At 46.3% G+C, this 14,005-nt stretch overlaps 2 protein-coding genes across 2 annotated transcripts; both read right to left on the bottom strand.

The window, feature by feature from the left end:
- Positions 1 to 4,931: 4,931 nt before the first annotated feature.
- On the bottom strand, positions 4,932 to 7,502 carry HOXB5 (homeobox B5). The gene is made up of 2 exons (XM_056863959.1): positions 6,643 to 7,502; positions 4,932 to 5,207 (listed from the first exon to the last, which is right to left on the bottom strand). The coding sequence occupies exons 1-2, from the start codon at positions 7,262 to 7,264 to the stop codon at positions 4,960 to 4,962; spliced, it is 870 nt and encodes a 289-aa protein (XP_056719937.1). The 5' UTR covers positions 7,265 to 7,502; the 3' UTR covers positions 4,932 to 4,959.
- Positions 7,503 to 10,471: 2,969 nt separating this feature from the next.
- On the bottom strand, positions 10,472 to 13,131 carry HOXB6 (homeobox B6). Its single transcript, XM_056863966.1, has 2 exons — positions 12,703 to 13,131; positions 10,472 to 10,731 (listed from the first exon to the last, which is right to left on the bottom strand). Exons 1-2 carry the CDS (start codon positions 13,121 to 13,123, stop codon positions 10,472 to 10,474), a joined length of 681 nt encoding a protein of 226 aa, XP_056719944.1. The 5' UTR covers positions 13,124 to 13,131.
- Between the last annotated feature and the right edge of the window lie 874 nt (positions 13,132 to 14,005).

Genomic DNA, 14,005 nt, shown 5'->3' with positions numbered 1-14,005 from the left:
GACGTAAGAAAGATTCTGCAATGCCCTGTAAGGTCTTTTAAGTCAATTCGAAGGAAGCGCTTTAAATAAGTGCTTAATTCTCCCATTGAATGCAGTGGGACATAGAATTTATTTCTTTATTTTATTGATTTATATCCCACCTTTCTCCCCAGTGGGGACCCAGGGCGGCTTACATCACTCTCCTCCAATTTATCCTCACAACAGCCCTGTGTGGGTAGGTTAGGCTGAGAGTGTGTGACTGGCCCAAGGTCCCCCAGCAAGCTTCCATGGCAAAGTGGAGATTTGAACCTGGGTCGGCCAGATCTTGGTCAGACACCCTAACCACTATGCCAGTTATGGACCATCAATGAGACAGCTATTAATAATGAAGCATGAAAGGAGACATTCTCTTCCCCATCCAAACCATCACTATTACCAACCCCATTCCGGGTATCACAAGTAGAATGATATTAACACTCCAGTCTACATTACCAAGTTCGCCTTGAATTAAATAGGAAGGAGTGGGGAAGAGCCTGGCTTTGTCTGGGGAGGGAGGGCTAGAAATAAAAAATAAATAAATAAAATAAACAATGAAAGGAACAGTAACCGCAGGAACAAGGTCCCATTTATGCCTTCTGCTGTAGACATGTGTCTCCCAAATGTTATCTTCTCCTGAAATTCCTAGCTTAAAGAATTAAGGGGGGAGGAGGAGGAGATTAAAGAGGAATAAAGCTGCAGAATGAGAAGTGAAACACTCTCCACCCCCTACCCTATTCTCTCCAACCTCATCAAGTTTCCATTCAGTACAAAGTTCTCCTGCACAAGCACCTGTGAAATGGATATAGCTCTTGGGCAGCCTCCATCCATTCCCATGGAGCTGGTGTGGGAGAAAGCCTCTCTGTATTCTGTGAATTCTATTGCTTTTTTCTGTTGGTCGAGAGCAGCCAGGCCTTGGTTTCTAGCATTTCTTTTCTGGTAATTTTGTTAGGGCACCCTCCTCCAGCGTTCACTGGAGTAAAACATGGTAGGCATGTTCAGGAAACAATTGTACATTTCAAGGTAGAAAATGAATCTGACCCACCCACTCATTTGTGATGATATAGCCTCTTGAAAACCAGTTTTTGAAACCTGGTCTACTTGCAGAAATGGAAGGAGTGGCAGAGCCTGACTGACTTTCCTTGCCCATGATTGGGATAATAACAAGAAGGTACAAGAATGCACACAGTGATTTACTGAGTCCACTAGCACTTTTCCTCAAGACTGTGTGTTTAGGATTGTACAGTATCGGCCTGCCGGTGGCTCCTCATAAAGAATGAATGCCTATCTGGCTTTGTGTGTTATCTGAGATTTGTATGTTTCCTTACTGGTGGATGCAAGTTCCCACGAAAACCATGTGAATGACTGGGGGGGAGAGAGTGAATGAAAGAATGAAAGAAAGGAGGAAGTAAAGAAAGATTGTTTGGGCTTTTCATGGGATTATATTTAATTTAGTTGACAAAACCCAATTTATTTTGAATCAAATCCTTACAGGATAGGGATCAATACATTTAAGTCTGCAATTGGATGTTTGAAGAGATTCTTAAAATGCTATGAACCATTAGGTATCATCCTGAAACTATGCCTGCTACTTTATCATGAGCGCTTCTCTATTTCAGGTCGAATATATTTTCTGCGTGTGTTTGTGTGGTGTGGAACAATTTGCCATTTTCACCCAGTTTCCTCCTCCAAGAGGCGAGCACAAAAGCTGTCCCAACCAGTCTGTTTGATTTTTGGTGTTATTCAGGCTGCAATCCCGTGCGCACTTTCTTGGGAGTCAGCCCCATTGATATTTACCCACCCGCATCAAAGATGATCAGGCAAGGTACAAGGGGATCCTAGGAGCAAAAACCACAGCAAAGGACCGAGTTTCGGCTCTTGGATTGAGAGAAGCTTTGCTGGAGAACTTTCTTACCCGGAGGACTGTGCCGGTAGAAAACAGCAACAAGTGAATAGCTAGAAATACGGTGAGGGGCGATACCATACGGAAGTTTAAAAGAGGACAATTGGTGGGGGGGGGGGGAGGAAATAGGCCAAAGCAAGTTTCTTACATGTCAAAAAATCTTGCCGAGGAGCATGACTACGAGCAAGAATCCATGCAGGAAGCTGATCCCCCCCCCCCATAAAAACCTCAGGCGGGTCTTAGGAACCTGTATTTTGCTTATAGTACGTGCAATACTCTCTCCCCCGCCCCCAAGACAGCAAAATCAGTCCCACTGACTCCGATGCGATCCAATTCCTTGACTTCGACAGGCCCCCAAGAACCGAGGCCGCCCTCCAAAAGCTGTCCCGGGTTCATCGGTTGGCATCCACGCGCCGCCCCCCTCCCCAGCCCAAAAAAGACCACAGCATCCTGCTGCGATGGTATCCCCATTCATCTCCATGGAATAAAAGTTCGCCTCCCTTTCTTCTGCTGAATATGCGCTTTAATTAAAAAAAAGAAAGAAATAAAATCTGGCGGGCCACTCCAGGGTAGATCTGAGGCCTGGGTTATTTTGATCTCCGTTTCTTTACAGGGGAAAGTTGGAGACGCAGCGCCCTCCCTTCGCCCCCCCTCCCCCGCCTCCTCCCCCTCTATAGCAATCTAGCCCTTTAAAAGTCATTTGAGCAGATAGTATTTCAAGAGAAACTTACTTTTTTTAAAGGTTAGCCGCTTCTAAGTCCTCTTTGGAGTAAACACTGACTGCTCCTTCAATGCTTCCTATCCCGGCTATGAAGAAGCCTTTATCTCGCCTGGAACGGTGCTTTCCCGTGTCTGCCCCCTTCCAAGCCAAAGCAGGCAGTTAAAATGTCACTTAACATTCTAGAGAATGTGAAATATATTGTACATTGTCAACTCCCCAAAACCATAAAACTAACTTTATGGACCTCACGTGACTTTTGAGAGCCAGTGAGGGGTATCTGGCTGAGGTCTCGGCGATTTTTACGATCTAACTTCTAGATAAAACCCTATCCATTTGACATCTTAATGTCACAGCCACTTTTGGTATACTTACTTACTTTGGTATGGGTAAAATATATGTGCGTGTGAGTGTGTGCCTGGGTGTGTATTCAAGGGAAGGCGAGGAAATGGGTTGTTTTGGAAAATGACAGCCCCTCGTCCAGTTCCTCTCCAAACCATTTCAGAAGTAACTAAAGAGTTTGGGGTAAGTTTATCGGACTAATTTTACTTCCTACCAGACAGATGGCTCTAAAGTGATCATTGTAGAGTATCCGAAGCTATTTCTTGATGGTAGTGCTTTGGGGAGGGGGGGGAGAGATGGAAACCCTGCCTAGTAAAACAAGAAGCCTTGGTGCAAAATATTGTGTTTGAAATTGCCTGTACAAAAACCCTTAAAGTATCACAGTTGTAGTTTTAATGTTCAGTCGAAGGTAAGTTTTTTTTAAACCCTTAATATATATGTGCCCTGTTATATATCTGTATTATATGCATTTATGTGTGTGTGTACCTATATATAAAGATTCTATCACAGAAGACAGCATATGATACTTAGGTCTGCAAATCCAGAACGCATTTTTGTTCCATGTCAAGATAAACTCCAGTTCCCCTCCAAATGGTTTCATTTATGGCTTTTTCAAGGTTGCAGCGGTGACTTGCAAGTCAGGGCCCATTGAAACAAATGGGGACTGATTGCCGAGTAAACACGGGTCAGGGTCGGGGTGTAAAGGAAGGAAGCGAAGTTTGGGAACAGAAGAAGGGCTTGTTTTCTTTTTTCCCCTCTGGTTTGTGTTTTCCTGCGCAATAGCAAAACCGTCTGAAGTTAGATGTTGTATCCTGGGTTTGTAAGATTAGGGAAAGGCCTCTCGGGCCGTGTGAAGACAGGACTTTTCTGTGGTTTGGAAAAGTGTGTGACCGGGATTGACTTCGGTGTTGTGACTTTCTAAGGGTGTGGTATAAAGAAAACACAAAAGAAGGTGTGAGTGCTGTTTTTTTTTCTTTTTCTGGCCAGGAATAACGTTTATTTGACTTCAAGTTAAGGCTACAATGCATACGAAAAGCTTCTTGGCAAAGATGAGAACAGGCAGCTAGACTTGACAAATGCCATTTCAGATACACAGAACACGGAATTCACCCTGCCCACTAAAACTTCCTATTAGTCACTGCAGAAATATGTCTAGTATTTACAAACATTTTTTCAACATACTAGGGTTGGTCCAATCGTATACCCTTTTCAAGTGAACTTCACCCACATTCAAAAAAAGCAAAACAAAAAGTATCAGAACTGGCCTGAGGTCCCAGGCCGGCCAGAAATACGGACCAAATCACAGACTTGACACTTTCAAAGACAGAAAGATACATGAGCTTATATATAGATATACTGTAATTTTTTAAAAAAAAAACACATTTTTTGTGGTTGGTGTTGTTTTTTTAATTCCACCCCTCCTATTGAAGTAAAGGATGCCCCAACTTGAGGGGGGGGGGAGAAAAGAGGAAGGATTCTCTCCAAAAGCAGGACACTTTAGAAAAGAACCCCTCTGTCCATTTTCTCAGTACATTATAAATAAGTTATAACATTTAAAGAGCGCACATTAAAAAAAAGAACATTTTAAAAAACAAACATGCTAGCTTTTTCCAGAAAGCATCAATTTTAGCACGGACACAAACATTTAGAACACTTAGATAATTAAAGAAGCCTCTGGAAATAACTTTATTATTATTATTATTATTCTTTTTAATTTAAAGGGAGGGGGGATCGCAGCAAAGGACACTGTCCTGGAATGATAGTACCACCGGTGGTGTTTCTTTCATAAACAACCCAAACAAAACAAACCCAACAGCAAGCTGAATGGAAAGTGCTTCACTTTGCAGTACTTGGAACTTTTGGAAAAACCCGACTGGCTGTTTGCTTTTCTTTTGCTTTAAACTTTGCTCGCTTTTGCTTCCCCTCTTCCTCCCCCCCCCCCCCAACTCCTCATGCCTTCATGTGCCCTCCTCGGTATAATTTATGGCTGAAAGGCGCTCCCACCAGACGCTAAACTCATACTTTTGAGTTTGTTATCTTTCTTCCACTTCATCCGCCTGTTTTGGAACCAGATTTTTATCTGTCTTTCGGAGAGACACAAGGCGTGGGCGATCTCTATCCGCCTCCGGCGGGTGAGGTAGCGGTTAAAATGAAACTCCTTCTCCAGTTCCAGGGTCTGGTAGCGAGTGTACGCCGTCCGGGCACGTTTTCCATCGGGTCCAGTCATATCTGAATGATAACACAGGGACAACATTGTGGGTTTCGGCTGGCTTCTTAGCTGGCTTTCTGGCCGGTCAGAGGAGCCGAGCCCTTCCCGTGTGTCTCAGGGACACTGGGGAAGGGTCCTTGGAAAAAGCAGCCCCCACCCCAACCGCAACACACGTGCAGACTTTCCTGTTTCCCCCTTCCCCATAACCCGACAACTATTCCACATTTTCATTCTCCAGCTCCAACCATTAATTCCACCGAATTTTATGGATAGCCTTGCTCTGTCTTCTTCTTCTTCTCCCCCCCCCCCACCTGCATTACATTCTTTCCCTCAGATCCCAAACAACTTTCTCCCATCTGCAGCCGGAGCCCATGCATGTTTTACTCGGAAGTAAGCCCCGCTCCCTTCCACGATACTTACTCCCGAGTAAGATAACGCAAGATGGCAGCATTCGCTCTTGGAAGTCTGAAAACTCCCGTCCATACATTTATGGATGCGTGTGGGATCCAGACAGAGGGGCCAGGCAGAAAGGCAAGCGAGAGATGGCCAACGCGCCCCGCCTGGCCGAGTCTTCCCCATATCCTGGAACTGCCTCTCCCCACCTCTTGATCGCAGCCCCACCTCACTGGAGCCAAGTCCCCCAGAAATCCTGGGGGGCTTGGCTGTCGCCTCCACGGGCTTCGCACCGGCGTGTCAAGCCGGTGCGATATTCATGCCCACCCCCCACCCTCCTTCAAACTCGGCAACTCAAAAAACCTCCTTTGAAATGGTGTCTTTCCTTTCTGCGTGGGGGAGGGGAGGAGAATACAGTTTGCCCCCACATTGGCCCCGCTGCCAATAAAATATGTGTGGACGTGGGGGAGGGAGTTTTCAGTCCCATCTACGTGTAAAAGAATTATATAATAACATAAGGTTATGTATGTATAATATATATTAAAAATAATGATAAGCTCGCCCATGTCTCTCCTCCTCTCTAACACCGATTATTGGAAAAACTCATTATTATTATTATTATTATTATTATTATTATTATTATTATTATTATTATTATTATTATTGCCTCCCATCTCCCCACTCCATGTTATCTCTCTATTTTTTTTAAGAGGAAGGGGGGGAAGCCCCTCTAATAAGAAAACCTTTCTGAGTCAAACATTATTATTTTTTAATCCTTTAAAGACACTTTCTGGTGGTGGAAACCGGAAGGGAAGCAGCCACCGAGAGCCCTGGAAAAAAAAAGAGAGGCTCTGGCCAGCGATTGTCTCCTGGCCCCATCTCCCCTCCCCCCCCTGCCCAATCTGCCCTGCTCGCCTCCGCCCGTCCAGACCTGCGCCTCCCCCATCCACCCAGACATGCAATCCCCAAATAATAATAATATTTTAAAAAAAGAAGAAGAAGAAGAAAAAAAAAGAACCCCGATTCTTTAAAAGAAGGCGCTTCGTCGGGCCCGCTTCGTACCGTGGCTGATGTGAAGTTTCCGCATCCAGGGGAAGATCTGCGGGCTCTGCCCTTCCGTGGCCGGCGCGGGGGTGCCCAGGGAGTCCGCCGCCGCCCTGGCCGCGCCGCCGCCGCCCTGGGAGCCGCTCTCCTCGGGGCCCGACGACGCGCTGGTCTCGTCGAGCTCCGTGAAGCTGGCGGCCGGCGCCGGGCCGGCGGAGGCAGCCTGGTCGGCGGGGGAAGGCGCGGCGCCTTTGCTTCCATGGCTCTCGCCGTTGCTGCCGCCGCCGCTGTTGTTCTTCGTGCCGCCGCCGCCGCCGCTGCCGCCGCTGGAGCACGGGAGAGACTCGGGCGAGGACAAGGAGCAGCTGGACGCCTGCCGGAACCGGCTCTCCGGCGGGGCTTGGCCGGGGAAGGCGCGGGAGCTCTCCCCGACCGTCGCAAAGGGGCCGGCGGAGGAGGTCGACCGGCCGACGCTCAGATCCATCCCATTGTAGTTGTATCCGCCGTAAGAGCCGGCGTGCATGTTGCCGGGATCTCTGTAAGATCCGTTCATTGAGCCGCCGGTCCCATAATTTAACAGCTGATAGTCGGGGGCATTAGGATAGCGTCCTGAGAACGAGTTTACAAAGTAAGAACTCATTTGGGGTTGGATTTTTTGGAGGGGCTTGATTTGTGGGGCTCGTGGTCGTTATAACCCCTGTGTTTGAGGATTTATGATGTATTAATGAATTATAGCGATGCACTGTACTTCGTTTTTGCTATGTATGCGGCCAAATATGGGGGTGGGGTGGGGGGTGCGTTTGGGAATCACGTGCTTTTGTTGACCAGTCGTAAATTCTCACTGATGACCTCAAGAGGCAATTCATGCTCTATGGTTACAAATAATGACGATCCGAGAATCGTTAGGCCCATGTCAATGCGCGGCTTCCAAAAGGGGGAGGGAAAAGGGGAGGGAAAAGGGGGGAGGAAGCAGAAAGACGGAGACGGCGCCTTGTTGGCGGAGCGCGCCACCTACTGGGCAAAGGGGGAGTTAGCAGGCATGGAGGTTAGCTCGCCCACCCTTATTCCCCCCACCCCAAAGACTACTACAGCGGTCTCCTTCTGTGTTCTGTCTTTTATTGAAATAAAACTTTTCTCTTTTAATAGTATCGTTTCAGATTATTCCTCTCTGTTTTCCTCTCTTCCTTTCTTTCCGGACATGTTCCTCAAATTCAGCATCGAGCTTACCTCAATATTGGTGCTCTTTTTGGGTCTAACAATATTGTTATTATTGCTACTATGGCTACCAGTAATAGCAAATTGTTATTATTACTACTAGTACTGGTGATAGTAGCAAATTGTCATTCCAAAACCTTTTCAGCGTTGCTGTTTGAAAAGGTGCTGCAGAAGAAAGACTCCATCCTGATGAAAACTGGAACGCCTTTCCTTTCCTTTCCTTTCCTTTCCTTTCCTTTCCTTCATCTGGTCATTCTTTCCTGTAGTCTCACTGATGATAACTTGATTGTCAAAATAGCATAAGCCTACATTATTATTATTGTTGTTATAATTATTATTATTATTACACCTTTATAGCATACATATTAGAAGGTAAAGAATCAGTCCCCTTCAGAACACAGAGTTTTACTACCGAGAAAGCGAGTGGGGTAAACGGGAAATCTGTTGGTGGGATTGGTACAAAGGAAAGAGTATCTACCCTCCGTGGAAACTGCAAATAAATATTTGGTCAGCAGTGATTCCTTGCAAAAATGGGGTAAGACTGATCAAAACCTTTTGCTTTTGTTCTGTGCTTGAAATACATCGCCCCACCCCTACCACTTCTTCTTTCAGATAGTTCAAGAATTTCCAAAATCCTGCCTGCAACTCATTGGAAATTTTATGAGCCATATTGAACGTGACATATAATTATAATAATTACGGGCAATGAAAAGAGTAGCAATAAGAATAAGTGTCCTATAGCTGCAGGGCTTCTGCAGCAATTTATTTTAAAAGTGACTGTCATTAAAGTAGGAGAGAGGGGGGGATGCATTGATACCTGTGTACTTGGGGCGGCTGAAGCGACATTGTTTCAGGAGCTCACCTATTCTATTCTCATTAAAAACACATTTAAGGGGAATTGGGCCAAAATAGCAAGTCATAATTACTTGCAGGCGGCTGGCCCCCATAGAAGAAGAGACAAGGACACCTGGCACAAAGTTCTATTATTATTAAGCATGCTGAAAATAATGTTGTTATAGGTAGAAGAGTCCTTTGGAAAATGCTCTTTGTCCAGATATCCAGACAGGAATAGCAGAGGGAGAGAGGGAGGGAGAGAGATCAGTATGAAAAGAAAGAAAGAAAGAAAGAAAGAAAGAAAGAAAGAAAGAAAGAAAGAAAGAAAGAAAGAAAGAAAGAAAGAAAGAAAGAAAGAAAGAAAGAAAGAGGTGGGGGAGAAAGATATGAATGGTTGTACATTTAAAAATTGCTATTTGAAAGAGTCTAGCTGTATTTAAATTGTCCATTTATTTCCTTGCTGGAATAACCTTTCAGTTTCATACGCTGAAGGAATGAATAGGTTGTGGTTCGCATTTTAATTTAATTTTAGGGGTTTTGGGGGAGAATGGAGGAAGGGGGGTCAAGTGTTTGAAATAGGCTAAACAAATGTTTGATATCTTTTAGCAGATGTATGATGGTGAGGGGCACACACTTTTGCCTGTTTCTTTGATTTATTACAGATGTGGGGCGCTCCCCCCCTTCATAACTCTTTTGTGCTGTAACAATAAAAAAGATCCGTATTAAAGTTAAATGTCAGTTCTTCAGATACTCCTGGTGAAAAGGTCTTTCATTTAAGGTTAGGCTCAGGGGGAGGGGGACCAAATTTATCTTTCATCTCTTAACTTCTGTAGATCTGAAGGAATTGCTTGTCTGTTCAGGTTAGGGGAAGAACTTCTAGCAGGGATTTCTCTTTAACAGGAATATAATTGGTGGAGGTTGAGATAGCAGAAGTGGGGGGTGGGGGTAAAGAAAACACATCCCAAAATACGAACGTGGCCAGTGTTATTCTCAACAAGTCTGTTTGCTTTGTTTTTTTATTAGAGGATTTTACCTTCATAGCTAACACAAACTACAAACACAACACGTACAATAAAAGGTCATAAAATAAAACGAACAAACGAACCAAAAAAAAAAAAACCATCCCTCTTGGTTTGATTCCGCCATCCTTGTTCAGGTAGCAAGTGTTCCTTTTCCGCAGATTTAAAAAAACTCTTCAGGGGAGAAGAACCGAGGGGTTGATTAACTTAACTGTTTTATATAAAAAAGCAACATAGAAGTAAAACCGTGCATGAGACTTTTGTGGGGTGGTTTGTTTGTTTTTTACAAAATGAAGACAACCGACACCCCCCAAAAAAATCTGATACATATATTGCAGCACTTCCATTTAAATACAAGATTTAGCAAGAATCCTAAGGAGGACACTCAATGTTAAGAGAGAGAGAGAGATCCATTGGTGGTGGGGGAGGGAACCAATAGTAAGGGCAGAAAAACAAAGGGGACTAGAAGCTTGGTTCGCAGTGCAACCCTATGCAGAGTTACCCCACCCTGAGCCCATTGAAATGAATGGGCTTAGACTGGAGAAACCCTGCATAGGATTGCACTGTAGGACAGGACAGGCTGCTGGATACGAGAGAGGGTGCGAAGGAAAGGTGGGCGAACACCTCCGTAGAGTCTCGGATATTTTACCCTCCAAAAAGTGTGCATTGGTTGTGTCTTCTCCCCTCTGGAACTATTGACATTCCTGTTTTTCTTCCTTCTTTCCTTCTCCTTCCTTCTTCGTTTCACCCTCCTTCCCCTCCCCTCCCTCCTCTCTCTCTCATTCCGTTGTTTTCTCCTCTTCTTCCTCGGCGCTCAGCTGGGTGGAATTGAGTAGCTTGTTCTCCTTTTTCCACTTCATCCTCCGGTTCTGGAACCAGATTTTGATCTGGCGCTCGGTCAGGCAAAGGGCGTGGGCGATCTCGATCCGGCGACGCCTGGTCAAGTAGCGGTTGAAGTGGAATTCTTTCTCCAGCTCCAGGGTCTGGTAGCGCGTGTAGGTCTGTCGCCCACGCCTGCCACTCGGCCCGAAGGAGGAACCTGGGTCGGGGGAGAAAGAGACGGAGTGGGTGGTAAAGCGAACATGTATTGCAGTTCAAGAGATGTGTGACAATGGCTATCTAGCTTGTGTGTGTGCGTGCTTGTGTGTGCGTGTGTGCTGACTTCCTTTCAACTTTCCCCCCCCTTGGTGCTTGTAACGCTTCCCCAGCCCTGGTCGCCCAAACCAAAGGACCAAAGGCATGCCTCCTTCTATGCCCTTTGGAAACCAGGCGTTCTCAGGTTAGATCCCTGTCACTTGATTCTGGACCAAGTCTGGCAAACCGGTCCTAGGGGACTCAGGTGATGAGGCATTAACTAACACGAACTCCCTACTCAAAGTGGAATGTAGAATCCTGTCAAGGCAACGCCCCCTTGCTATATTTCCTCGGTCCTTGTTTCTTGACTCACTGAAGAACAGTTCTGTGTGACTCGGAAGCTGACTGTCCCTGTTGTTGTTTTTTATAAAGGCAATTTAAGGAAAGGAATCCCTCCATCTCTTTCCCACCTACCCTTGCCTGGGATTTCAGTGCCCCACTGACTGGAGTCTGTGGGACTCCAAAGCTGCAGCTTACCCGGGAGTAGGTCCCACTGGACACAGCGAGATTTACTTCTCGAGTGAACATGGCTCATATCTGGCTGTGTCAGTCTTGCAGCCCTGGCCCTGAAGTCCGTTCAAGGGGAAGCGAAGAGGTCTAGCAGGGCTTATGCCATGTAAATGAGTTTGAAGATCGAGGAGACACCAGAGCGTAACGGAGCAAAGAAATCGATGGGACTTTGCTTCCAAACTGATGTGTCTTTTAGGTTCTGAGGGGAAAGCTGGCAGGACTTTGTCTGGAGAGAACCGCTAAGTCCTTCCTCTCTTTCCCCCATGCCTCGTTTGACACTCCTATCCGAACAGAATTGACTCCCGAAGTTATTAATTGCCTTTACCTTCCACTTTACTCTTTGCAGACATCACTACCCCCCCTCGCTCCGTTCTGTTATGCAAAACTCGCAGGGAACAAGCGCCCCCCCTCTTTCTGTTTCTGTCCCCTCACTTCTTATCGCTAACTGTAATAAATTCCAGCGTGAAGGTGAAACGTGTCTGATCTCCCCTCCTTTCAGCCCCAAACCCAGTGGCCAACCTTTTTGGATATATATATTTTTTCAATTCAAGAAATAAGAAGTCCAAATACCGGGCTTAAAAGAAGGGAAGATGCTGCAGCGTTCTTTGATTTTTAACAAACGACATTATTTTCTTGGGAAATGTGGCTCTTGGAGCTCTCGGAAGGCGGGGGGGAGGGGGGAGGAATGAGTGAATGAAAGAGAAACTATCTGCAACTCCTGTACAGACAGGCATTTCATTATGCGTGAGTTTCATTAAAAATGTAGCTCTCTCCTTTCAAATATTTAAGCCCTTCGGACATTATTCAGTCGGCTGGGGTTATAGAACGCCCTCCCCGGGATGCGAACTGGCACGGGGTAGATGTGTGTAAGGGGCGGGTGGGTGGGGAGGGGGCAATCCAGATCCATTAAAATCAATCCTGGGTGGTTTTCGCGCGGGGTGGATTGCCTCGTGTGTGTGTGTGTGTGTGTGTGTGTGTGTGTGTGTGCAAGTACATCAGACACGTCTCTCAATCACTCCCAGTGAATGACAGCCAACGCTGCGCTTACAAGACAGCGCCGGTCAATCAATAATCCCCGCGCCTTCTTTTGAGAGGCACAAAGTTGGCCGAAGAAACAGACAAACGGAGGGGAAAGGAGCCTGTGGAAAGCATGTTTTAAAATGCGGGGAGGAAAGCAGGAGTCGAGCGGCCCTTGGTAGAAGCAGGCTCTAGAAGTAGTGGCAAACTTTGAGAAAGTTTTCCTTCCCTGCTTGCTCTGGGTGGAAGTTGCGTTTGCAAGCGTCCCGTGCAGAGAGAAATGGGAGTGGAAGGGTGGATGTATAGATAGATAATTATGCAGAGGAAAAATAAACCAAGTGGAACTCACTGTTGCATGAATTCATCCTTTGCATCCAGGGGTACACCGGCGTAGAGCACTTCTGATCCTCGCTGTCCCCAAAAACGCGCTTGCTCTGGGAGCAATCCGACTTCCGGACTTGCTCCTGGCCGAACTGAACAGGGTCCTCTAAGCTGGAAAGGGAGCAGGCGGTCTCTTTCTCCCTGTAAAAACCAGATGTCCCGTAATCGCAGGCCGGGCTCCGGTTGTAAGCTCCGTTGGCTTGCTGGTAGTAAGAGGCGCCCGGGTAACCCTTCTCCTGGACGCCGCCACCCCCAGTTCCGTAAGTGGAAGGGTAGTGTCTTAAAGGGTCCGCATAGCCCGTGGAATATAAGGGGAGCTGTCCCAGGAACGGTTCCTGACCCCCGGCTAAACTCACCGGGAAAGTAGAGTTGACGAAATAGGAACTCATTGGAAATAATAATAATAATAATAATAATAATAATAATAATAATAATAATAATAATAATAATAATAATAATAATAGTGACAACAAACAAGCGGAGGAACCGCGGCTCCTCTTTCCCTTGGTCTTTATGATTTGTTGCGTTTTAAAGTCCAAGCGGTTTAGCTATTAGCGGTATATGGGAGATTGGGTTTTAGCTGAAGGGGGATGGCCGCGTGCCAACCAGGGACATAAGGCAAGAGAACCATCTGATCACGCGCTGACCAATCGCAGGAGCGGAAGACGGCGAAATCGCACCCTAGAGGGGCTCGCTTTGCACAGGGGACCCCCCTAGAACAAACCAGCGAAAGCATCCTCTGCCGCCAACACCATCACTTTTAAACAACAGAGGAGCGCCCCCCCTCCCCGCCCCACATGCACAAACAGATACCCTTCCTCCCCCCCTTAACCACATACTAATGATCTGCGAAAACATCCATCCATCCACCAAAACATTTTGAAGTTTGCTTTGTGTGTGTGTGTGTGTGTGTGTGTGTGTGTGTGTGTGTGTGTGTTTAAATAAATACATCAATGAGGAAGATGAGAGGGGGACCCGAAAATTAAAAGCAAGAGATCGGGACGATTCCGTTGCTGTTGTGGATGGGAGGGGGGGGGGAAACGCGATGATTTTCCTTCGCCTCTGGAAAAGTTTCGAGTGTGGTGTTGGGTTTGAAGACCCGGCAGTCAGGATGGGTTTCTCTCTCTTTTTTTTCTTGTTACTGGATTTGGGGAGAGGTAAAGGTATAAAGAGAGAGAAATGAGAATGCAGTCTTTAATGGCCGAATCTGTTCGCAGCAGAAGAGGGATTTCTGCAGGCGGGTGGGGGGTTTGACACCCTCCTGGACTGCG

Source organism: Euleptes europaea, chromosome 18, assembly GCF_029931775.1.
Source record: "Euleptes europaea isolate rEulEur1 chromosome 18, rEulEur1.hap1, whole genome shotgun sequence".
Taxonomy (NCBI): domain Eukaryota; kingdom Metazoa; phylum Chordata; class Lepidosauria; order Squamata; family Sphaerodactylidae; genus Euleptes; species Euleptes europaea.
Note: the sequence above shows the minus strand (reverse complement) of the source record. Positions and strands in the feature narration are given on the sequence as shown.

Coding starts and splice junctions, on each gene's coding strand:
- HOXB5 (XM_056863959.1), bottom strand. CDS start 7,264: ATGAGTTCTTACTTTGTAAACTCGTTCTCAGGACGCTATCCTAATGCC. Junction 5,208..6,642: donor GAAACTTCACATCAGCCACG/GTACGAAGCGGG, acceptor GTTATCATTCAG/ATATGACTGGACCCGATGGA.
- HOXB6 (XM_056863966.1), bottom strand. CDS start 13,123: ATGAGTTCCTATTTCGTCAACTCTACTTTCCCGGTGAGTTTAGCCGGG. Junction 10,732..12,702: donor AAGGATGAATTCATGCAACA/GTGAGTTCCACT, acceptor CCCCCGACCCAG/GTTCCTCCTTCGGGCCGAGT.